The 25,402-nt window shown below is 36.7% G+C and overlaps 1 protein-coding gene across 1 annotated transcript; it reads right to left on the bottom strand.

Annotated features, from left to right (window-relative positions):
* Positions 1-11,515: 11,515 nt before the first annotated feature.
* On the bottom strand, positions 11,516-21,419 carry FLS1 (flavonol synthase 1). Its single transcript, XM_079017861.1, has 3 exons — positions 20,924-21,419; positions 12,301-12,628; positions 11,516-11,843 (listed from the first exon to the last, which is right to left on the bottom strand). Exons 1-3 carry the CDS (start codon positions 21,388-21,390, stop codon positions 11,631-11,633), a joined length of 1,008 nt encoding a protein of 335 aa, XP_078873987.1. The 5' UTR covers positions 21,391-21,419; the 3' UTR covers positions 11,516-11,630.
* Between the last annotated feature and the right edge of the window lie 3,983 nt (positions 21,420-25,402).

Raw genomic sequence — 25,402 nt, 5'->3', positions numbered from 1 at the left:
TGGACCCAACATGCAATATGTATCTCTTTTTGGTTGTGTGTGGTATTTTCAGGGAAACTCACTAAGCTTTGCGCTTACCTAGTTGTTTATCTTTTTTCAGGATTTATCGATGATCATGGGAAGGCGAAGGTGGGACTGTACACACTCATCAGCAACATTGAGGATTCCGCGTTTCTTATATTACTCTGATTTTCAATAAATGTATTTTGGAATAAACGGTTTTCTTAATAATGGAATTATAATTGGGAAGTTTTTACTCTAATAAAAATGGAAATTTTTGGTTGTGAAATAGGACGTTACAAGTTGGTATCAAAGACCTGGTTTGAGCAAATTGGAGGAGCATTTGTGTGAATCTAGTCTCAAACTAGGATCCGAGAGTTTTCACAAAAAAAATTTGAAAAAGAATTTATAATAAAAAGGGTTGGGTTAGGGACATAGGCTTAGTCTCTTGTCATGTACTTGTTTGATTGTTGGCTTGGGATTGGGAACGTGGACCTTAACTTTACTTTGGTTTTACAGGAGGATGTGGTGTGTACAGTCAACCATAGCCCGAATAGGAGAGTGGTTCCCAAAATACCCATACGTGTCATATGTGTTGAGTTTTTAACCTTGTTGATATGTGAACTGTTGGAAAAGCATGCTAGTGGATAATCTAGGGTTCTTAAAGTGACCGTTGGATAGAAGTTCCTAATTTCGGTGATGTCTTATGATATATGGAATTGCTTGCTATATGTTATTTAATTGTGTGATTGTTGTGTGTATGTTGATTAGGTGTATATGGTCAGGAATAAATAGCCTTAGAATAATTGACTTAGACTTATTTCATGTTTCTTGTTTGGTTGTGGACTTAGGGAAGAGTTGATTATTCAACAAACTATCTAACCCCGTATTGTGTACAATAATCATGCATAAAAGTAACCAGTGGTGTGGAAGCAAGGATAATCCTAGGAAGTTAGTGGTAGCTCATAGGAGAAGTAGGTGTTAGCACAGCTAGGAGTTCTCTAGTGTAGTGACTTAGGACCTTGGGATGAGTTTTGAATCAACTACAGATAGGTTTGGAAGGTAGTATGGGCTCGTACTACTGAAAGCATAGGATCCGTATGAGATTCAGGAGGAATTTTGAGGAAACTAAGGAACTAATAGGAGGGTAGCCTAGTATGTTGAGCATAATGTTTGATGGTTGATCTTTTCATGGTGTATTTTTTGTATGGCAGCAAATGAAGGTTCAGGATCAAGAGTTGGCAGCTCTAGGAGAGCAAGTCTGAGTGAGGAGGAGATTTGTGGGATCATTGTTGTCGTAGTGGTCAAGGGGATCAGGGAGGCGACTTCGAAGTTGTTTGGGTTGGTTAGACAACATTGATCGAGCATTTGGACCGGTGTTATGTCTCTGTCACACAGGTAGTTGATGATGCAACCACAACAGTCGTCGCCATTGCAAGATCTCAGAGACGCAAAGTGATGCAGTACTGAGAGTTCAGTTATACAAAGCCTCCAAAGTTCAGAGGTGACAGGGACCCGATTATCTCTTCGAGATGGATTTCTGACATCTAGGGATGTTTCTTCACATGTTCATATCCTGGGAGCCAAAAGGTGAATTTGTGTTGAATCTTCTTCACTCGGGTGTGAAGGATTGGTGGGAGTTCGTGACCCATGGCTTCTCGTATGCAGAGCGAGCTGTAGTAACTTAGGAGCAGTTTTAGGATATGTTCCAAGCGGAGTATGTTCCTCTTGTGGAATGGGAACGACTAGCACAGGAGTAAGCTCAAGCTGACGACTGATTCGGCGACGGAGATCACCAAGATGTTCACAGAGAGAGCTATTTTCTGCCCCAAGTATGTCATTTCAGAGCAAGTGTAGATGCCACGATACTTGAGTATGCTTAAGAAGGAGATTCAAGAGTTTCTATCTACTCAACAATATCATACCTTGACCGATATGTAGTCAAGCGTCGGGAGGAAGGAGATTGAGTTGGAGATTCAGCAAAAGTGGGAGGGAACAACTTTGGGATAGTATCGGTAGGCGACCAAGTGGGTCAAGTATGTCGACCCGGGTTCAGGATAAGCTAAAGGGAGGAGTTCGGAGTGTGGCAGAGGTAGAAAGTTTCATTATGGTAGGTGTCAATCATTTGTATGCCGTAGGTGTGGCGAGAAGTGTCATTTTGGTAGGGATTGTAGAAGGAGTTTGCGGGCTTGTTTCCATTGCGTCCAGGAGGGCCACATCAGAGCTCGTTGTCCCTTTCTTGTTTTTGGTGAGGTGTTGGACCCTGCACCCCTGGCTTGGAAATTACCCGAGGGTCGTCATGGGACAGTCGGATTCTCGGAGACCGAGGTTTAAGTTATCAATTCTTCTATTTAGCAATTGTTGCAGTACTGGCATTCATTTTTAATTTTTGTTTGTGTTTTGAAGTTTAGTTGTAATCTCGGATGATCAGTCGATTGGAATTATCTTATTTAGCTCTGTTTAAATTCATTTCTTGTTATGAATGGATTAATTATCACTGTCCTCGGAATGCATTCGTGTTGGAAATTTATGAATGTTGTGTGGGTTCAGATTCTCCTATGTATCTGGATATCAGTGGTTAGGATCAAGTTGTAGAGTTCAAGTTAGTGTGAGTATCGAAGAATTGTGAAGTTGTTAGGTTCTGGCATATCTCAAGTAGGCGATAGTGGAACCTCACAGTAGGAAGACCTTATGCCAAGGTTCGGTTCTCAATCGGATTTCTCCACGTTCAAGACTTTCGCACAGTTGCTAAATCTTCTGATTTTGTGTCAGGATCAACGTCAGTTGTTGGAATTCCCTTCAATTCGTATTGGTTGTGATAACATCTGTACAGTGTGCTTGTGATTTATAGTCTATGGTGTTAGGATCCCAGGTTGAGGGATGTGATGAGGGATTCCTTTCATGTTCTTGTTTCAATAGGGCTTGAAGATCTAAGTCATGGACCGAAGACCTGGTAGGATCAATTAAGCCTTGTTGAACTTAAGTGTTGTTGTTGGTTAGTGGATCGAGGATAAACCCGAGTGTTGTTGTCGGTTAGTAGATCAGGGGTAAGCCCAGGTGCTGTTGTTGGTTATTGGATCGGGGGTAAGCTCGAATGTTGTTGTTGGTTAGTAGATCGGGAGTAACACCGAGTGCTGTTGTTGATTAGTTGATCAGGGGTAAGCATGAGTGTTGTTAGTGGATAGCTAAGTTGGTTTGTCGGAGCAGAGAAGGAGTGTGGACTAGCTTAGTATGTGACCAGTTGGTTTTCGTCGCGATGGCGCACTTATGTGCGGGATTGGCATAACGACGTTTGTCTTAGGGACTTATGAAAGGAAGAATTTGCCCTTCTTGGGTGTAGGTGTTCTGGTCTAAGTGACCCAAGTGTTCGATTGTGTCTTTGGAGGTCAAGGGTTAAATTGTAATTTAATATTACAGTCTTTTATGGATTTTGGGTTTTCTTCAGGAGGTTTTAAGGCTTGCATGTGTTATTAGAAGCGTAGGACTTCTCGCTACCTTTCCGTAGATATAAGGTTCGTTGGAAACAAACCTAAGATGACGAAGTTATGGCATTTTGAAGATATTGGTAGAGTTGGCCCCTAATGGAAATAGTTGGCAAATTAGTCCCATGCAAGCGAGGAAGGATCACGCGTGTCTGGCTGGGTATGCCCAGCATAATGGTTAGAGTGCCAAACCATAATTTTTAGGGTTTGGGCACTATTTAGACATTTTTATGAGCTCCAGTCTCTTTCATTCTCAGCCTCCTTTGCCTTCTAAACTTCATTTCAGAAACCATAACCTCATTTTGAGTGATTGTGAGATCTAAATGTATTCTTGGTGTGTTCTTGCCCATTTTCAAGAAAAGGGTGTTTGGTGCTAGCATGTGGTTCAAGGGAGGACGTTTAGATCCAGACTTGTGGCTTTATTTCCAGATCATTCAAGATACAAAGTTCTCATCTTGTCTTCTTTTGTGCAAGTTTGAGTTTAGGGCAAGATTAAGGGTTTTTATGGTGTATTAAATTCTTCTTGTGAGTTTGAGCCATTCCAGGAGCTTGGAGTGATAGATCTTGCCTCTTCTGATGTTTCTAGTTCATAAAAATGATTGCTTGATGTTTCAAAATGGTCCATGCATGTTCTAGTTCAACTAGAATGGGTCTTAATGGATTAAGTTGGTTGTTGGGTCCCATTGAGTCTTGCAATTGCAGAAAGGTGCTGACTTTATACATTAAGAGCTTAGTTGGAAGGTCTTCTAAGGTTTTGATGGAAGGACTTAATAGATTATGTTGTGAAATAAGTTTTAGAGAAATAGCGGTAACGTCCCGCGTAACTAATGCTACGCCCAACGTACCTCCTTTTGGTCACGATCTAGAATTCCTCGAGTACATCCAGCGTAACTAAGCATACGCCCCACGTTCGTCGATTTGTTGGATTTTGGGTTGTTGCATCTTGGGTCGTGCATTCCTTTGGGCCACTTTATTGGACTAGCTGTTTGGGCATTGGGCCACCAGAGATTTATTATTTGGACAACGAATTATTAGGTTTTAGGATAATGCCCATATGGGTTGGGCCCAATTTGGAAAATTAGGCCATTAGCGGGCTTTTGTGGATCTTGTAGTTTTGGGCCTTTTTGGTTTTCGACTTGGGTCTCTGTTTTGGTTCATGATTGGGTCAGGGGTAAAATGGTCATTTTACCCAAAGTATGGATTGGATCTTGTTTTGGAACCCAATTGCTAATTGGGTGTTATTTTGGTATTGATAGCTCGGGAAGTCGTCAGAGCAGCACCTAGGGATTTCTTTCAATGAGCTTCTGCATTCGAGGTGAGTCTCCTCATTGCTATATGCATCGAAGGCACCAATGCAGTCCCATTTGGTTTATGTTTTGTAGGAAGACCCGGGAGTAACCCTTGGTCGTTTGTATGAAAGACCAGGAGCAACTCGTGGAAAACTGTATGCAAAACCATAGTTTGAACTCTGGAAGTTAATTAGTTAAGTAGTGTAGATTGTTTGCTAGTTATCTTTGTGATGCTTTCATGGAAGACCCAGAGGTGGCTCCTAGCACTTGTCTATAAGACCCAAGGTTTTGGGCCCCAGCCTGGCAAGGAAGACAACAAGGCGGCCCGTGGCATACTGGCAAGACTATGGTTGCCACATAGCACTTTTATTGTTTGATTGGATATGTATGGATCATTTGATATGTTTGGTATGTGGTATTTGGGGGACTCACTAAGCTTTGTGCTTACAGTTTTTGGCTTATGATTTCAAGTACTTTCGGTTCGAAAGGGATGGCCCCGGCTTGATCGCGGCGCTTTCACCTGTCTTTTCCGTAATATGTTCGAACTCTGATAATTGTTTTATTTTGAAATGTTTTTCAATGTTTGGATGAAATTACATTAGTTCTTTGAATATAATAAAATGAAATTTTTACCCTTGATTTTTGGGACGTTACAAGTTGGTATCAGAGCCTTGGTTTGAGGGATTCGGGTATACTCTCGGGTGTACCTAGACTTAAATCGAGGGTTTTGTGAATTTTTTTGTAAAGTAAACATTTAAATTTGAAGAAATTTCTAATCAAGCAAGGGGTGTGATGCATGCAATCGGCCAAGCTCAAGTAAGTGATTCCCGAAATACCAATACATGTTTGTTATGATATATGTTATGATTATAAGAATTGCAAGCTAGATTAGGGCTAAGGATATGCTTAGTATTATATAATAGGTGATATGACTTTTTATGCCTGATTGTATGAGCCTTAAAATTGCATGCTAGTATGGTTTCCAGATGAATGGATAAAATGGATTGGTTAGTGTATATTGGTTATATTTTTTCGTTGTCTGAATGCTACTTTCTTAATAGTTTGTGGGACTCTTAGTAATGTGAATTGACTACAAAGTGAATATGCTAAGTTACATGTGGCATAGGCTAAATAATTTTAGAGTGATGGATTTGACCATATTACGAAACTGTTGTCTGAGTTCAACCATTCTAGGGTTGAGTCTTTTACTCGAAGGATTATCTGATCTTTGTTGCATGTGACTATATTCATGAGGAAGCTAGTTGACATTGGTCGGAGTCCTTCAGCAGCTGAGGGTTGCGTGAGGTCGGGAACCTAGGAGAGCCTAGGATATGCTTCAATGAGTTTAGTGGGGTCGTTTAGTGATTTTTGATGCAGTGGTTTGAGGAAGTGACTTAAAGGATTCGGGATGATTGCTGAGGAAAGTATTGATAGGTGTGGAAGGTAATATTGGGCCCATACTATTGAAAGTATAGGATCCATACTCAAATCGATGAGAGTCTTGGAGAATCTAAGAAGAATATGGAGGGAGGATTCTTGGGCATGCTTTAATCGTTAGCTTGTTGTATTTCACTTTGGAGATGAGCACTCAGGGAGGTGGTTTTGGTTCTGGTTCTGGTTCGGGTTCCGGCTCAGGTACTGAGCCAATTAGCGAGCAGTTGCGGGAGTTCATCTCATTAGAGATTTTTCGCAGTATTTCGGAGATCTTGGATGAGCGCTTGGGCGCGTTTCGTGCTGATATTATGGCAATTGTTAGAGCTCGCACTCTTTCTTTCTGGGAGTTCCAGGCTTATGGAGCTCTTGCATTCCATGGGGAAAAGGACCCCATTGTCAGTAGGAGGTGGTTGGCAGATATGGCTAACGCGTCCAGGACGAGTTCTGCCCTGAGGAGGTGAAGTCCAGATATGCTTCCTCCCTATTGAAGGACAGGGCACGAGAGTGGTGGCAAGAGGTTCGTAGTGAGTTGGGTGATGATGTTGTGGATGCTATGTCATGGTATGACTTCTCGACCAGGTTCCAAGTTGAGGTTGCGCCGATGATTAAGGTGCAACAGTTAGCGCGAGAGTTTCTAGATCTCCGCTAGACTACTGAGACTGTGGCAGAGATTACTGCCAAGTTACGGGAGAGGGCTTTATTGGTACCACAGTATGTTGCAGATGAGGAAATAAAGAAGGTAAGGTATCATGATATGCTGTGGGACGACATTAGGGAGTTTGTGAGTATTTCGGGGTGCGAGACCCTGAATGATATGGTTTCTAGAGCCCGAGAGCGGGTAATCGATTTGGAACACCTCGGGAAGAGGGGACCAGATCAGGTCCGTGTAGTGGAGGGTCCTGGAAAAAGACCCACGACTTCTGATCAACGTTTGAGAGGCCAGCAGGTTCGGGGTCAGTGCAGCATGTGTGGGAAACTACACAATGGAGTTTGTCGTTCCAGGGGTTTGGGCTGCTACAAGTGTGTCAGGGTTGGTCACGTCAGAGGGGATTGACCTCAGGAGGCAAGCCCGTTATGTTTTCACTACGATCAGGTGGGCCACAAGAAAGTCGACTGTCCAATATTGAGGGGAGGAGCGGTAAGTGCACCCGCTCCAGCTACTTTGAGGATCACCGATGGATGAGATGGTACGGCAGGAGCCCCATTAGAGAGGGGTCGGGCCTTGCACTGTCAGACAGGGGAGGTCAGGACTCCAGCAGGCGATTTTGCGGGTATTTATCTTTTGCCTTCTTTTTGGTTTAATCAGTATTTATATTGTCAGAATCTTGCATCGATTTGGGTGAGCGTATCTTTGGATTCATTTATCTGCTTGTGTTTGGATTATATTTTCAAGAAATGTTATATGCCAATTGCATGCCATGAATTATTAGTGGCTTAATGAAGGGGTGTTTCTCTTATAGCGGGTTGGGTGTTCGGTGTTGTCGTAGTTTGTAGTCGAGATCAGTTAAGGGGTTTTGTGTAAAAGGTTTATGGTCAAAATTCAATGGGTTAATTATCCATCATCGCCAGGACTCAATGGTTTTAGCAATTGTGCTTCGAATTACCTTGGGGGGGGGTATAATGGAAGTGGTATGGGGCTGAGGTTTGGGTTGGAGCATCTGTCCTATGGACTTTAAGATTTGAGTGTGATATCATTTTAAGCATCTGGGTTATCAGTGTTGTTGGGATTCGGGAAGTGTCTACCTGGTCTTCAGGGGTTTTGCGGTCTTTTGGGGATGGTTAGTGACGAAACAATAGCATTGGTAAGCGCTGGTTGTCAGTAGATCGATCTTTGGAGGGTAAGAAGGGTTAGGAATACTTCAATTCTTGTGTGATATCATAGCTTAGTTGAATCAAAGTGGTGGAGAATTGTTCAGGTATTCAGGATCAGAAGCAGGTGTGAAACTAGGAGGAGTTTCGCATCCCCGTCGGGGAGGAAGGTGGCTCAAGTGGCTGTTGGATTAAGGATTGTGTGAGTTGGGAGTATGGGGAACTTCCCAACATCTTGGTGTTTTATAGCAGGCTTTTGGGAACCAAGTTGGGTTTCTAGTCATGACTCAAGTTCAGCTTGGGTGTTGGGTTGAGTACGAGCTCAACTCTAAGTGTGTTCGAATTGACAGATTAGCGTTAAGGTGTTGGGCGGTAGTTGTGTCTAGGTAGAAGTGGTGTAAGACTGCGGGGTGGCCCGTAGCATTCACCAGACCCTTCACGTCAGGGAGATTGTGGCGAATATGTGATATGCTCACATATTTCTTCAGATGGTTTTGGCCAAGGTGGGTCTGTTCGCAAGGCTGTGGGAGGGACACAACATTGTTTTGGAACCAGGATTTGGTAGTTCATGAAGACCGAGTATGAGGTAAGATTACAGTTGGTCCTGTAGCATTCAACTTAGTATCGGGTTTGGTGTTGTGGTGGTTCGAGTGATTATTGGTAGTCGAGGTTTCTCTCAAAATTCGTGAGGGGAGACTATGTTAGTGTCTTTTGGATCATCAATCGGGTGGGAGTCCGGTATTCCAGATGGTTGGCAGACAAATTGGGGTCAGGGAGGTCTCGACTTCTTTGGAAAGCATCTAGAAGGCAGTAAGATGTTTTGAGCAGTAATAGTGATTTGGGATTCTTGTGTTTGGGGTAGCTTGTTGATAGGGAGATGCTAAGCCTCTTGTAGTGGGATTAACTAATCTCAGAGTAATTGATTTGACCCTATTGTGCAGCTCCCTTTTGAGTCTAACCGTTGCAGGGATGGATCTTCTACTCGAAGGATTATCTGATCCATCTATTAAGTATGGGCATTCTACATCTAGTTACCATTAGTGAATTTTTTCTTTTGGTAGCATTGAGATAATCAGGGTTGGAAGTGTTAAGTTTGGTCTGTTATTCGTTAAGAACTTGGCATGGAGTTGTTTCAGCATGGGCGGTCTGTTAGGGAGTCAGACCAATTTAGATTCCAGGTTTCAGAAAGGATAGTAATAGTTTCCTTCGGGGGCTCAGGGTTTTTTTTTGTGGGATGGAAGTTCGGTTTGGGTTCGGTTGTCTTGGGAAGGTTGTTTTATGCACAAAATTTTCAGGTGCATTCCTCAAGTTCCTTGTTTTGTTACAAGTGTTAGTAAGGAGCGATTTCGAGGACGAAATCTACATTAAGTGGGGGAGAGTTTTAACACTCGGTTTCAGATTTGCTTCTTTATTCGGGATTGCAGCCCAATCTTCAGTGGCCATAAGGCTTAGGGTCTTGGGAAAGGAAGAATATGCCCTTCTCAGGTGTGGGTGTTATGGTCTAAGTGACCCAAGTGCTCGATTTTGTCTTCAAAGGTCAAGGGTTTAATCGTAATTTAATATTTCGGTCTTTTGTGGATTTTGGGTTTTGTTCTGGAGGTTTTAAGGATTAGTTGTGTTATTAGAAGCGTAGGACTTCTCGCCACCTTTCCCTAGATATAAGGTTCGTTGGAAATAGACCTAAGATGACGAAGTTATGATATTTTGAAGATATTGGCATATTTGGAAATAGTTGGCAAATTAGTCCCATGTAGGCGAGGAAGGATCACACGTGTCTGGTTGGGTACACCCAACATAATGATCAGAGTGCCAAACCCTAGTTTTTAGGGTTTGGTCACTATTTAAACATCTTTATGGGGTCTTTCATTCTCAACCTCTTTTGCCTTCTAAGCCTTATTTCGGAAACCTTAACCTCATTTTGAGTGATTGTGAGATCTAAGTGTGTTCTTGGTGTGCTCTTGTTCATTTTCAAGAAAATGGTGCTTGGTGGTAGCCTGTGGTTCAAGGGAGGACATTTAGATCCAAACTTTTGGCTTTATTTCCAACTCATTCAAGGTATAAAGTTCTCATCATGTCTTCTTTTGTGCAAGTTTGATTTTAGGTCAAGATTAAGGGTTTTTATGGTGTATTAAGTTCTTATTGTGAGTTTGAGCCACTCCAGAAGCTTGGAGTGATAGATCTCGCCTCTTCTGATGTTTATAGTTCATAAAAATGCTTGCTTGATGCTTAAGAATGGTCCATGCATGTTCTAGTTGGATTAGAATGGGTCTTAATGGATTAAGTTGATTGTTGGGTCCCATTGAGTCATGCAAATGCATAAAGATGTCGAGTTTATGCATTAAGAGCTTAGTTGGAAGGTCTTCTGAGGTTTTGATAGAAGGACTTAACGGATTAAGTCGTGAAATAAGTTTTGTAGAAGTAGTGGTTACGCCCCGCGTAACTAAAGGTACGCCCAGTGTACCTCCTTTTGGTCACGATCTAGAACCCCTCGAGTACGCCCAACATAGCTGAGCGTACCACCCGCGTTCGTCGATCTATTAGATTTTGGTTTGTTGCGTCTTGGGCCTTGCATTCCTTTGGGCCACTTTATTGGACTGGTTGTTTGGGCATTGGGCCACCTGAGATTTATTATTGGACAAGGAATTATTGGGTTTTAGGATAAGGCCCATATGGGTTGGGCCCAATTTGGAAAATTCGGCCATTAGTGGGATTTTTTGTGGATCTTGTAGTTTTGGGCCTTTTTGGTTTTGGGCTTATGCCTCAGTTTTGGTTCATGATTGGGTCAGTGGTAAAATGGTCATTTTACCCAATTATGGATTAGATCTTAGTTTGGAACCCAATTGCTAATTGGGTGTTATTTTGGCATAGATAACTCGGGAAGTCGTCAGAGCAGCAGCTAGGGATTTCTTTCAGTGAGCTTCTGCATTCGAGGTGAGTCTCATCACTGTTCTATGGGTCGAAGGCACGAATGCCAGCCCATTTGGTTTATGTATTGTAGGAAGACCCGGGGGGTAACCCTTGGTAGTTTGTATGAAAGGCCAGGAGGCGGCTCCTGACAAACTGTATGCAAGACCAGAGTCTGAACTCTGACAGTTAATTAGTTAAGTAGTGTAGATTGTATGCTTATAAATACAAAAAAAAAAGTTATACATACAAAAAGTTAGGAATTTTGTCATAATTAAATATATAAAAGAATAGAATCGATATTTCTCCATACAGTTTGATATGTATATATATTGATTTTAATTCTAAATGTATTGATTTATACAAACAAAAGTGATAATTAAAATTGGTGGCATCCATTTAGAAATGTTTTTTTTCTCTTACAACAGAAATATATGAGAACTTTTAGATTATTAGATTGACCATTTTATACATGTGAGCAAGTCCATTAAAAATTAATTCCTTTTAAGTTTTCATAATATATAATTAATTTTTGTATGTTTTATATTATGGTTATTATATATTGTCTCTATGGAAAAACTTTCTTGCATCCACCAATGCAGTCAACTAATTTTATGCTTAAACAACCTTAAACCAAAATCCAATAGTCTAGTATTACAAAGTACAATCCGATATTCAAGAAAATCAAAACACAAACACACACACGAATATATTATTGTGGAAGCTTGTTTAGCTTGCAATAGACATAATCTTTGTACTTCTTAGTCTTGTATTTTGGTGGATTGTCTTGATTAATAAGCTTTGGAATTGGTCCGACCTCAAACTCTGATGGTGGCTCTAAGAACATTGGCCAAGACATTCTTGTCTTCTCTTTGTTCACTGTTGTTCTGTGATACACACTCTTATATATTCCATTGCTCAATATCTGCCAAACACAAAAAATATATCTTCTTTATTTGTTTTGGCTTTTAGCATTTGTAACAAAATTCTATGAGTGATATAAAAATCATAATATTTTTGTTACAATGACCATACACATATGGACTCATCGTTACCGTGTGTTAGTATTGTTTCGTTACTTAGTCATATAAATATGAAAGAGACATAATAACCATTAATAATCTCAGTTATAGTGACATAAACTAAAAACTTTTCTTTTTGTGTTGTCCAAACATTTGAAAATCTTTCAATCTTTAAGGATGAAAACCATCCTAGCCCTCTTGACACTAAAACAGATACATATATAGAAGAACAGATACACAGAAACCTATAATAACACTTTTACCTATAAGGGTGAAGGTCATCCTATGCATGATTAATATGGATACAGATACAAACATGGATACAAATAAAGATGTAGTGAATGAAGTGAGTTGGTTTACCTCCATTTGGTCACCAATGTGAATAATGAGAGCATTAGGGATGTATGCAACATCATACCAATGGCCATCTTTAAAGACTTGTAGACCTTGAACTTCATTTGGGACAAGTATGGTGATCGAGGACATATCTGTATGGGGTACAACCCCAAGAGCAAGCTCGGGACATGGGCATGGTGGGTAGTAGTTTATTTTCAACATGTAGGTCAAGTCTTCACCACCCAACCCTTGTTTTATTTCACCCTCTTCTAACCCAAGTCCTTTTGATAGGAATCCAAGCAATTTGTTTGCTACCCCTATCAACATACTTGTGTATTGCTCGTTTGTTTCCCTGAATAAAATCAAATTTACACAATCATACAAACCTCGCTATTATCTAAAATATCCAATAAACTATTATTCATAAGTTTTATGATGTTTTCCTATCAATTCGTATTATAGGAAACTCAATATTTTTAATATTACTTAGGTAAATTTTGTTTGTTTTGAATGATGATGTACGTTTGTCATTATATGCAAAATCCAACCTACACACTTTTTGTATTCCAACTGTCATAAGACATCAAAATCTGATGTTGAAGCCCGTGATAGTATTTCGTTTTACCAAAAATGTATTAAACCAGCTTGGTTCTGAAATAGACATTGTTAAATTTATTATTCGACTTAAAACGTATATTTATAAAAAGTAAAAAACTAAATATAACTAAAGCATCATTATACGTGTTTAATATTTTAACTATTTTAAAAGAAAAGTTAATAATTATTATAGCCTTTTTCACTTTACATAAAACAACATATGTGTGTGTTCCCATAATAATGACACTTAATGTGATTGGTTAATTGCTATTCCTTCGGGAGCAAGTCCCTGCTTTTCTCCAACAACACTCCCTCTCCCCAGAAAACTTTAGGAAAATTCTATACGTACCCCCAAATTGTTTTGTATATCCTTCATTGTGAGTGAAATAGTGTGTGAACACATATGATTTAACTTATATGAATGAGATGTATCGTATAGTAACATTGAAGCTTTATTGACCATCTTAGTCTAGTATATCCTAACCTAATTATTGTATGGTGGTGCCACTGAAAAGTGATAAAAGTTTTAAAAAACATAAAAAGATAAGTTGACTCCCAATGAAAAATAGTCAAATTCTTGGTAGGAGTGTATCTTGAAACTAGACTAAGGCTAATGGGAAAGGACTGGGAAAATGTCACATCCTTAGCTTGACATGTCGAGTTCGGCCAGCCAACTCAATAAGAACTTGTAAAGGAGAGAGGTAATTACTATCAATTTCAATTTTCTACCAAAATAAATACCAACAATCATCTTAATTTCTTATCACTCTTAACCATTTAATGTTCATATCTCTGCTTATTTTACCTTTCTCAAAATATCTTCCTCAAATGCTCAATTCACTCCCTGATTGTACCTTGGACCACGACAGAGGATGTCATTTTGGCTCGTGCATGGGTCAATGTATTGGAGGACCCGAGGGTCGGCATCAACGGAAATAGGTAATCATTTTAGGACAAAGAAACACAACGTTTTCTCAACGAAATGAATCGATGTCGCTACCGAAGCAAATATCAAATCTACACCAAATAGAAGCACGCAAACAAAGTGGTAATATAGTTCTACGTGTCTAATAAAGTCAAACGTGTTTGCCCAAATGGTGAAAAATGATAGAATTGTATAAAATACTACTCTCTCATTTTTCCACCAAGTAAAGAACAAATATCACGGTTGTGTAGACTTTTGGAAAGTTGTCAGGGGTGTTCAACAATGTGCTGATATTTGTGTAGACTTTTGGAAAGTTGTCAGGGGTGTTCAACATTGTGCCGGTATGGAGACTGAAGTGATGTCATTTTTATTTTTCATTTTTCCAATGTTTTTTGATAAAAGGGGAAACCCCTTGGCAAGCATTTTTCCAATGTTTTAATTTCAAGTGTCTTGTTTTTTTTTTTATCGTGTATTTGCCCTTTTGATTTAATGAAAATTTTCATTTTATATAAATTAGCTCATTTAAGACAATTAACAAAATTTTTAAAAAAACTCCATAGAAACCCCCCCTCCCCCCCCCCCCCCCCCTTTTTTTTAAACGACAAGAAACTGAAGTGGTATGGCATGTGTGTACCACTCCCCTACCCTAATATGTAAATATACCCGTTTTTTTAATGTCAATAACGTTTATTATATTTTATTTCTATCTCTAGTAGAGACATAATCCCCTATATCTTTGATGTACCTTAAACCTTCCTTAATGCGTTGTCAGAGGATCCTAAGGATAAACGAAGTCGAGCGGTTTAAACAACGGTTTAAGGGTGGTATCACTGCCATGATAGTCGCGAGCAAAGGCAATACGGCCTAATGGGAAAATGCATGGGTTAACTACATCGTTGGGTCTCTCTTTCTCTCTACACTCTCTCGCCTAATGGGAGAATATAATCTTTTACCACTTCAAATAACCACACATTCTTTCTAATTCCGTTCCATCTTTCTTCCATTCCATTCAAGTTCTCTCCAATTCCAGTATCATTTTATCCAAGTGCATTCCAATTTAAATTTAAATGGACTATTGTGGAATATCCTACAAAATAGGTTCTAGCTTACGACACAATCGACAAAATTATAGTAATTTTCAAGAACCATCATTTTTTGTTCTGGAAACTCAAATCACACACTACCCTCAATACCAATATTGTCAACAACAATATAAGTCACTCCCGTTGCAACAATCCTACAACCATATTCATATTCCTCCAAAAAATCTTGGTTATAACTCGTATCCCCAATTTCCAAAATCTATTCTGAAAACTCAATACGAATATTCTCCTCCCAAAGTATCACAATTTTGTGAAGCTTAAAACCTAGAATGCAAAGAGTCTAGCGACAAACCCACTACTATCCATCAAACTAAAATGAGGAATCAAGCGAAGAACTTGAACCCATCGCCGAGACCGAACGAGATTATACCAAACCGGAAAAGTCAATGAAATGGATTGAAAAAGAAAAGGAGCTTGTAAAGAGGTTCAAAATATTTAGTACTTTCTTAATATGCATAAACATTTGATGGGAGGTTTGTTGAGCACCGTGTTTATAAAGAAACAAAAAATTACAAAGTAATATAGTTGAGAATTTTAGAATTTCATTTTAGGGTTTTTAATCGTTTTAGGATTTTAGTTATAATTTTAGGATTTTAATTATTTTCTTTAAATTTTGATTACCATTTTACCTTTTTATTTACCATTTGTAAAACTTTATTTTATATTTTGTTTTGTTTTTTTACTTCTAAATTGGTAATTTTTAATTTAAAAGATACAAAATGAGAGATTTTGAGGGATGAGATGAATGAATTTCCATATCTTGTAGGATGGGAGAGAGAAAAAATCGATGTGGAAGTGAGGTAGCAATTAAGTTGGGAGTGATGAAAGTCCATACCTTCAGCCACAACAATTTTCTATCTCTCTTATACAACATATGAAAATTTATCTCTCTCATCTCTTACAACTCACACAATTTATTTATTTATTATTTTTAAATTAAACATTTACTAATTCGAAATTAAAATATAAAATATAAAATTAAATATGACATTTCATTAAATAACATACTACATGAAAACGAGAAAATGAAAATTTAAATTCAAAAACAATAATTTTAACGGTAAAAATGATAATTAGAAAAACTAGTTATTTGTAGTTGATATGTAGGCATGTTCAATGTAATCACGAACTAAGTGAAGTTAGCGGTGGGATACTATATCGCACAATTCATGGATCATATATGTGTTCATTTCTTTCGCAACAGGGCATCATTATGATGAACCGGAAATATAGCAGCACACTTATCTTGTAGTATCATATTGTGTAGTAAAATGCAAGTGTACATTATATCTCTTGTTCTATTCGATGACATTGACTGTGTTAGATGTTGTATTATGCTCCAATGAGATTTTAGGACGCCAAAAGCATGTTCAACGTCCATTCTTGCTGCTTCTTGTGCCGCCTTGAACCGATTTTAGCAGTTAATGGATGTGGAAGTGATTTCACAAAAGTAGCTCAAGTTTGTTATATCTGATTTGTGAGATAGTAGCCATGTTTGTATTATTTGTTGTTCAAAATAAATTTACATTTGGGTGGTACACTAAGATATTTCTCATTGAAGAGCGATGATTGGTAGATGATGTTAAGGTTAGTGTTTAAAACTGATTACACTGTAAAAAGCATGCCAAAACCATTAATCTTGTGACGTCACTGCTTCAATTATTATTGTTGGATACTTGTGATCACCTCTCATGTACTGCTGGCCTCATAATTATGTTGAGCGATTCCTATAGTTCCAATGTATGCAGTCAATGCTACCAATCATTCGAGGATACCCATGTATGGTATATACATCGTACAAAAGTTGAATGTCGGTCCATGTTGATTGGCTCAAATATTTGAATCTATATAGTGGACAACACCATAACAAAAGTTCTGAAGACTTTCATATGAAGTTCTCGCCAACATATTCAAATACATGTCAAACACGTCTAACGTGTTCTCATGTGCTAGTTGACATATTGTTAAGGTGTATTTTTATAGTGCAATGAAATTTCTATAAAACCTTACACCCCATATTGTTTGAAAGTAAGAATAATTCATCTCCAAATCACTAACAATATGCATAAACAAATGTTTGCTCATCCGAAACTTTCTGCAAATTGCTTTTCGTAGGTTGCATTCTTTGCAAAGAAATGTTAGATCAATAGTTTTTCTACCTCTTCACTGTCTCTTTGGACAACAGTTCTTGAATGCCTAACCGTGTGGGAACTTGCATTACTCTAAACAAGTGTTTGTGTAATTCGAAATAATGTAGAGAAAGATGAGGATTAGCAGGTTCATTGTTGGAGGAAGATGAATAATAAGGATTTTATTCCATAACATATTTCCTAGCGGATGGATTCATTTTTTTTAAAAGAGATGAATGAAATTTGAATATGTTGTAATAGAATTGGAAATTATTTGAATGGAATTGAAGTGAGTTGATGGTTTACACTTTTGGTGGTACTACCCGTCTGCCCGACCTCCGGATGGTAGAACCAACGACACATCTTTGGTAGAGACATGATTTCTATATGGTAATGTTAAATTCAGAATTCAAAAATTTATAGAAATCTAATAATTCAGTTATGTCCTTGAATCAAATTTGTGTATCGATGAGATTTTTAATATATTTTTAAAAATTAATAATCATAAAACAAACAAATAATTTGTAGTTTTGTAAATTAAATGATTTGTTATGAATTTAATATAAATTAACTTATTTTGTATTTAATAATTATGAACACATTGGTTGAATATCTTTTTAATTGTGTGATTTATTTTATATTTTGGTATTTACTTTTGATAAATTAAGTTTAATAGATTAAAATCTTTAAACTACAAAATAAATATTGATAGAAAGAAAGCATGCATATTGGATTTTATAAAGAAAAAATGTATTGAAATTGTACTGCAAGGATGGCAATGGGACGGGTTTTAGACAGGTATTAGTGATCTTAGTCTTTGCATAATTTTCATGTTTCAGGTATTTCGGGTTGAATAATTCAGATAGTTTCTAATAAAAAAATAATCAATAACCAAACTGTATTGAAATTTGGGTATTCAGATATGGGTAATTTGTGTATTAGGTTGGGTTCGGAAATTCCATATATTGCCCGAAAAAATGCTGAAAACTATAACATTGGTTTTGTTGTTAATATTTACTTATCTTTATACATTGGTATTTCTACATTAACATTGGTACAAGTAAAACTTAAATCATATCATTAAGCCATTCGTTATATCCACCACTAACCATTATAGTGGTGGGTGCCACTCATCACCACATTCAACCACTGAACCTATGGGATACCGACCACTATGTTCCTCTTATTTTTTATTTTTAAATTAAAAAATATATCTATTTTATTGTAGAGAGAGGTTAAGAAAGTTAGAGAGATAGAGAGTAAAAGAGAGAAACATTTGTATTGCGCGTTTGGAATCGTTGTCCGGAGCATGAATGGCCACGACCACGAGCCACCGGGATGGTGTGCACGATCGTGGTTCGTGGCCACCTAGACCACGACCCACTTCGTGGTCACCATATCAGATGGTCTTAGCTTAAATGAAACAAAAATATCATAATTGCAGCCAACGACGTGCGTCCACTAATTATTGTAAGCTGTAAAAGTTGACGAATGGATTTTTAAAGTATTATTGTAAGCTTGTTTCTGATTGATTATTTTGAACTTATTAAAAGAGGGTATCTATCGAAAACGAGCATGTTATGCACTTCTGATGGGATTGGGTGAGACAACTTTGAAGGGTCGTGAATCAGATCAGTTTGCTGCTATTTGCTGCTAAGGTTGATCAAGCCTATACTAATCAAGCCTATTCTTTCGTTGTTGGGCATGACAAATGGAAGTGGCAATGAGATGGTAATAATGAATTTCGATGAAAGCTTTGAGGGGGTTGTTTTTAAAACGGTCCAACATGAGGAACTCGCTATCGTTCAAATGGATTTCTATAAAATTAAATTGTTTTGGGTGGTGTTTGATTGCAGATGATGTTAGCATGAATATCTTCTATCGGATTAAATATAGGTCTAAATATAATTCTATTTGACATGTTTGAAACTGCTCCCCTATCCTAAATTTGAGTTTATTGTTTGTTTTTTGAAAATATATTGCTTGCCGTGCCAAAACAAAATTAATGTTTAACTAAAACGTATTTAATAATTATTGTATAAAATTGTTCAGGCAAAAACCATTGTATTAGCTTTTGTACATCTGTAAATCCAAGTCTTGAGCAGCGTCTCTCCATTTCAAAAGCATGGGGAATCCTACTTGGGTCATGTGGATCCATGGGATGAGAAGGCTAATTTGATTTTTATTTCATTTATAATTATTATTCTTTTTAAAACAGGTATTTGGATATATCTAATTTTTTATTTCTATTTTATATCCGAACAGATTAAAATAGTAGGTTGACCGATTATATAAATGTCTAAACGTATTATCCGACTTATCCGACCCGATCTATATGACTTTGGGTTGGTCGATTTAATCGGGTATCAGTTAAGTTATTTTCAACAGGCCTAGTCACATATCCAATTACAAAACTTTATCTCAAACTCGGTCTCGCCCCGTCGAACACTAGTTTACCAGGTTTATCGTGGGCATCAGACTTCTTATTTATTTTATAATATGTTAAAAATCACTCCTAGAATTTTTCGTTACAAAAAATATGAACACGATCTCATCCAAAAATTTGTCTTAGTTTTTTTAATACTTCAAATTCCAAACAACATCAACAAGTTAATATCTAAAAAAGTTATAAAAATATAATCAACATATAAAATTTAAAGTATCAAAATTTTATGATAAATCAATAATAAAGCCAAAGCGAGTACTATTAATAAAAAAAAATTATATTTCTAATATCATATATTATTATAATAATATAAAATATTTTAAATATATAAATGATTCGGATCGTTTAAATGGGATAAGGTATGTGATCGGGTAATGGAATGGCATAATCAACCCAAACCTACGAAATTTTTTATAACAAATCTTATATCCAATTTCATATCCATGTATTTATCTGGCCTAAAACCCGTCCCAAAAATTTAAAGTCCCAAAAATTTAGAGTTCCAATTTTCTTTTGATGTTCAGATATTTTTGCTGTTCCTAAAATATCACTAAAATTGTGGGAGGCCCACTGCCCATGTGACTTTCCATAATTCAATGCCATCTCGCAGTTTAGAGTTTGGACCTGTTCATTTATTTATTTCTTCGACCTCATTCTTTATTGTCATAACAGTAGGATACTCCAAGAAAAATTATGATAAATGATCCAACGTAGACATGATTGCGAAAGCACAAATGTTTAAATGTGTAGTTATTTTATTTTTTATTTTCTTTTTGTAAAATTGAAGTATCTATGGTCTGGACGAAATGAGGAGTAAACCAATTAAATAAAAACAATTTGTCGAGTTTCGAAGCTCTATAATTGACTGTTGATTTGTAACTATTTAAACTTAATAATTCGGTTTTGTTAATGGTTAGTAGTTCAAATCTGTCCACGTCCTTTAATTTGTCTAGTTTGGTTTACACTGCCTAACTAAAACATACAAATTTAGGGGGTGTTTGGATAGAGAAAAAACATGTTGTTGCTGTTTATTGCTTATTGCTTAATCCCATCAAAATAAACAAATTTAAATATTTGGATAGGAGTCTTTAAAAATCAGCTTATTACGGTAGGAATTAGCTAAATAAGCTGATTTTAATAAGCCAGGGGGAATGCTTATTGCTTATTGGTTATTTTACTCATATAAGCTGTTTTGTTTGCCAAACACTTAAAATGTTTATTGCTTATTGTTTATTCTCATCGAAATAAACTCATCCAAACACATTTTAAAAAAATGTTTATTCCCACCGCAATAAACTAATAAGCTAAAAACTATTTATCCAAACACCCCCTTAGTTTTAATGGTAGACTAAAACTACTAAACCAAACCATACACATACAACTGTTTATTTTCCTTTCAAGAATATATAAGAAACTTAAAAGAAAAGAAGAAGAAAGTGAACGAAACCTGTAAGATGGAGGGTTTTTGGGCCAAAACTGATAGTTGATAGCAGAAGGTGGCCAAACCCTATGAAACAAATGATCCACCCAGCCTTTCTTCCCTTCCACTTCCTTTTGAAGCTTTGTGCCATATCCTTCAACACCTTTATACCCAACTGGTTTAGCAATGGCTTCTTTCTCTTCTTGTGGCAACTCGAAGAACTCTTTACCAACTTTTTGTAACTTGCTTATGACTTCACTTGTTATGTCATGGTTCACGACCTGAAAGATCCCCCAATCTTTGCTGGCTTCAAAGATTGAAGCCACCAACTTTTGGTCATCAAGGTCGCTAAGATCGATCACTGGAACCTCCAGCGTCACCCCATGGATGGTGGTAGTTGCTGGTTGTTCGTTTTCTGATCTTATGAACTCAATTGGGATCGTGCCATTGAGGTTTGAGAGTGAGGCTATTTCCTGAACTCTTTCAATCTCCATGGTGTGTTTTTGGTTATTGACTCTTTGGGTTTTGGCACTCTTTATAGAAGTCGTATTTTTCATGGCTACCTACTTCTTTCTTTTTAAAAATACCCATTGAGATTTTACAAAAATGATAACAAAAAATAAAATGACAACCCCTTTGTGACCTCATTTTTTTTATTAAACAAAAAATACGAACGCATATTTTGTACAAATTAATAATGTAAATGTTGAAAATATCAAAATCAGCTTTATAACTAATATAATTTTTATTTTTGTTTTCTCCTATTTATGATGATTTTGTTTGTTGTGTTGTTATTAATAAAAAGCGACATGTCTTGTTTGTTAGCTGATATGGAGGGGCTTTTTTTTTTTGCCAAAAGTGGTAGCAACATTGATTTTGGTTTTACGAAGATGTAAACATTTTTTAAATACTGTTTTATTTAAAAAATGATTTAATAGGTAATATACTCTTTATTTTGTAGATATTTAGTCACTGAAATTTTTTTGTTTATATTTAACCAATTAGCTTGTTTTTTTATACACATTCAGTCTTCATAGCCGGCTACTCCAAGTTAAACCAGAAAAAAGAGTTAAAAGGGTAATATAATTTTCAATTTGTACATATTTAGTCTAAGGTTGTAAAAATTGTTAGACGGTAATCGGGCAGTCGACGAAGGTTAAACAACTAATTGGTCTAAGCGATGATTAATCGGTGCCTATTAATTGTATTCGAAACTGTTTTTAAAAAAATAAATATTACTTATATCCTAACAAAATTAATAACTATGACAATTTGTAAGGTCAAAAATATGTTGCAATATGTCGAAGTCTTTGTAATGCTTGTTTCGTTAGTTTTGTTATATATTTACTAAGACATCTTTGTAACGAAGTCGAATGCTTAGTCCTTAGTATTTTTTGTACTTTCAATCCTCCTATAAATAGGAGCGTTTACTTAGAGTTAGACATGAGTTTTTCTTGAGTTCTCTGTTTGATATTCTCTTTGTAAAACGTTAAAAGTAATATGAGCTAAATCAGATTCTATTTAGATATCGTGTTCTTTACTTGTTTACTCTGATTTCCATTCCAATACTCGATTATTCACTTCTATATTTGGTATTAGAGCTGGAATCTAACTACTAAGATCTGATTTTCAATTTGAATCATTTGTTTTTGAGTCTCAATTTGTCTCAAAAGTTTCTGCACTGCATGGTTCTGAAAATTATCTCTGATCTTCGGTTTTGATTTGATTCTACAATCGAATTGTGCAATCAAGTAATCGACTTTGAGTTTCTGATCAATTCATTCATTCATCTTTGAATTTCATCAAGTTTTTCTGAAAAATCATATCCATACGATAATGGTGAACTTCAACATGAACACGATGACTTCATTTTCTCATCTGTTAGGATCTTCTACGAAGATTCCTATGTTGATTCCAGAGTACTATGATCAGTGGGCTGATCGAATAGAGGATTACTTAAACGGATTGGACGAGGAACTCTGGAGTTGCATTTCAGGAACTGCTCAACCTCCATCGAATGTTCAAAACATTGGATCATCAGGATCAACACCTGCTGTTACTGAACAATCTTCGAGGCTGAAGAACAACGAGAAGCGTTGTATGAGAGAATTGAGAGGTGCCTTGTCACCTATTATTTACAATTACGTTCGTGGTTGTAAAATTGCAAAGGATATTTGGAACACTCTTAAAGAAAAATTTCAGGGGAGTGAGAAAACAAAAATCAATTCAGTCAAGCAATGCTTGGTTGAGTTGAAGGAATTCAAGCAGAAAGATAACCAAACAATTGAAAGCTACTATGATCACTTGAATGAACTTATCTACAAGTGTATTCACTTTGGGATTACAAGGTCAACAATGGAGTTCAACCTTAATTTCATCATGGGGCTTTGAAAGGAATGGAGAAGTGTTACTTTGATGGTCAAAATACAATCAAGTTTTGATATTTTGTCTTTAAATGACTTGTATAATCTTCTGAAAACTCACGAAGGAGAGGTGAATGAGATGGCAGAAGATTCGAAACTTAGTTTGGGAGGTCCTTTGGCACTAGTTTCGAAAGTTATTGAGAAAGAGTCGATTGAAAAAGAGAATTCAGATGAAGAAGGATTTCTTATGAATTCAGACGATGAAGCGGTTGCTTTTTACTCAAACAATCGAGTAAATAAGTTTTTCAAGAAACCATTCAATCCAAATATGAAACAAGGTGATGCTATAGGAAGTTTCGTTAATAGGTCAGCTTGTGAGGAGAAGAAAAAGTTTGAGAAAAATGAAGCGAAGACTGATGAATCCAAAGCTGAGAAGAAACTTAAAGGAGATTCAGGAATTAATTACCACTACTACCACGGAGCTAATCATATGGCGAGTGATTTTATGCTTTGTAAGAAAGACGAAAAGAAGAATAAAATGAAGGACGAAGCTTACTATGTGGAGCGTTTGGAAGAGGTACGTGCTAAAGCTAAAGGAATGTCTTTGGTTTCACAAGATGAAGGAGAGGATGATGGCACTTATCAAATATGGTCATCTGGATCAGATGATAAGGAAATACGTAATCCTACGCATGGTGTTATATTCCCGAAGTATGAAGATGATGAAGAAGAGATGGTGACAGGTCATTGTTTCATGACCAAAACAGGAGATAAATCACCAATGACGACTAAGATACATTCTATTCTTCAATCTTTTAATATTCCTTTACAAGCTTATGATTCTGAGATAATTGCTTTTGATGACTCTGTTGCTTTTTCGATACTATTGTTGTCTCTGCTAGTAACGAAGCTAATAAACTTAGTACTCAGTTTCTAGAGACCCAAAAATTGTTGGATACAAAGAAAAGCAGAGTAGAGTATTTGGAAATGCAATTGAAAAACCTTGGTTGCGATAGGGAAAACTTGGAATGTGATATAAAATTGCTTTTCACTCAGAGAAACATATACTGCAATACTATTAAAAGACTTTATGCGAAGTTAACTGCTTTACATCATTCTTCTGACATAAGAAAAGAACAACATAGGAAATTATTACCTTTTCTTATTTTCGAAAAAGAGAAGGTTGATAGTTTATCATATGATTGTGAGGAAACAATAGATGTTTTTGATAAAGTTCCTGACAAAAGGTTTGCATATGGTGTTGTTAAAATAGATGAATGTCTTGATCTAAATGAACTTATTGATATAGTGAATGAAACTTTGACCAAAAGTGGACAAATCAAAATTTTGAAAAGAACTAAGAATTCAAAATCTGACTCTCAATCAAATTTTGCTGATATCGAAGATAATTCTGATAGTTTTAGCGAAATCAGTGAAATTGAGGAAGAGGAAAGTATCGATTGTTCTCAGTTATCTGTCATTAATGTCACATCTAAGTCAAAAGGCAAAGAAATATGTAATGATTCGATGATTAAGGTTGACACTGACATACCCTCTACTTCGAAAGTTAGTGATTTCGATCATGTGAGTGTCAGAGATAGTCAAACTGATAGTAGTGATGATGAGAAAGAGGATGAAGTTTCGAAAAATTCGATGTCCGAAATGGAAATTTTGAAAGAAAGTGAAATTCCAAGAGTTGTTGTTGATCAACTGTATGGAGACACTGAAAAATTCGACAAAGTGATGACTGAAAAAGGTGCTCATTATCTTGAGACAAATACAGTTGTCTGCAAATTTGTGCACAGATGATGTTATCTTTCCTAATCAAGTGTTTGTCATTGTTGGGAATGTTGATAATATCAAACCGGAATTCAATAAAATGGTTGAAGAAGATAACAAGAAAATCTTAGATAAAGGATTATTTTAAAATCAGAACACTGTTGAAAATAATCTTACCAAAAATTTGAACACTTTTCAAAGACAAAAACCACAAAGAAAGTTGGTTGAAAAATAAGAGATTTCAAAAGAAGTTTCAAAGCAAGATGTTGTCGAAACTAGTCTAGATATTAAACTCAATTCACAAGAATTCAAAGATCTTGCAGAAAAAGTTTCAAAACAAAATTGAATTTCGAAAAGACAAGCA

Source organism: Lactuca serriola, chromosome 8, assembly GCF_051521515.1.
Source record: "Lactuca serriola cultivar US96UC23 chromosome 8, Lser_US96UC23_V15, whole genome shotgun sequence".
In the NCBI taxonomy this organism is placed as follows: domain Eukaryota; kingdom Viridiplantae; phylum Streptophyta; class Magnoliopsida; order Asterales; family Asteraceae; genus Lactuca; species Lactuca serriola.
Note: the sequence above shows the minus strand (reverse complement) of the source record. Positions and strands in the feature narration are given on the sequence as shown.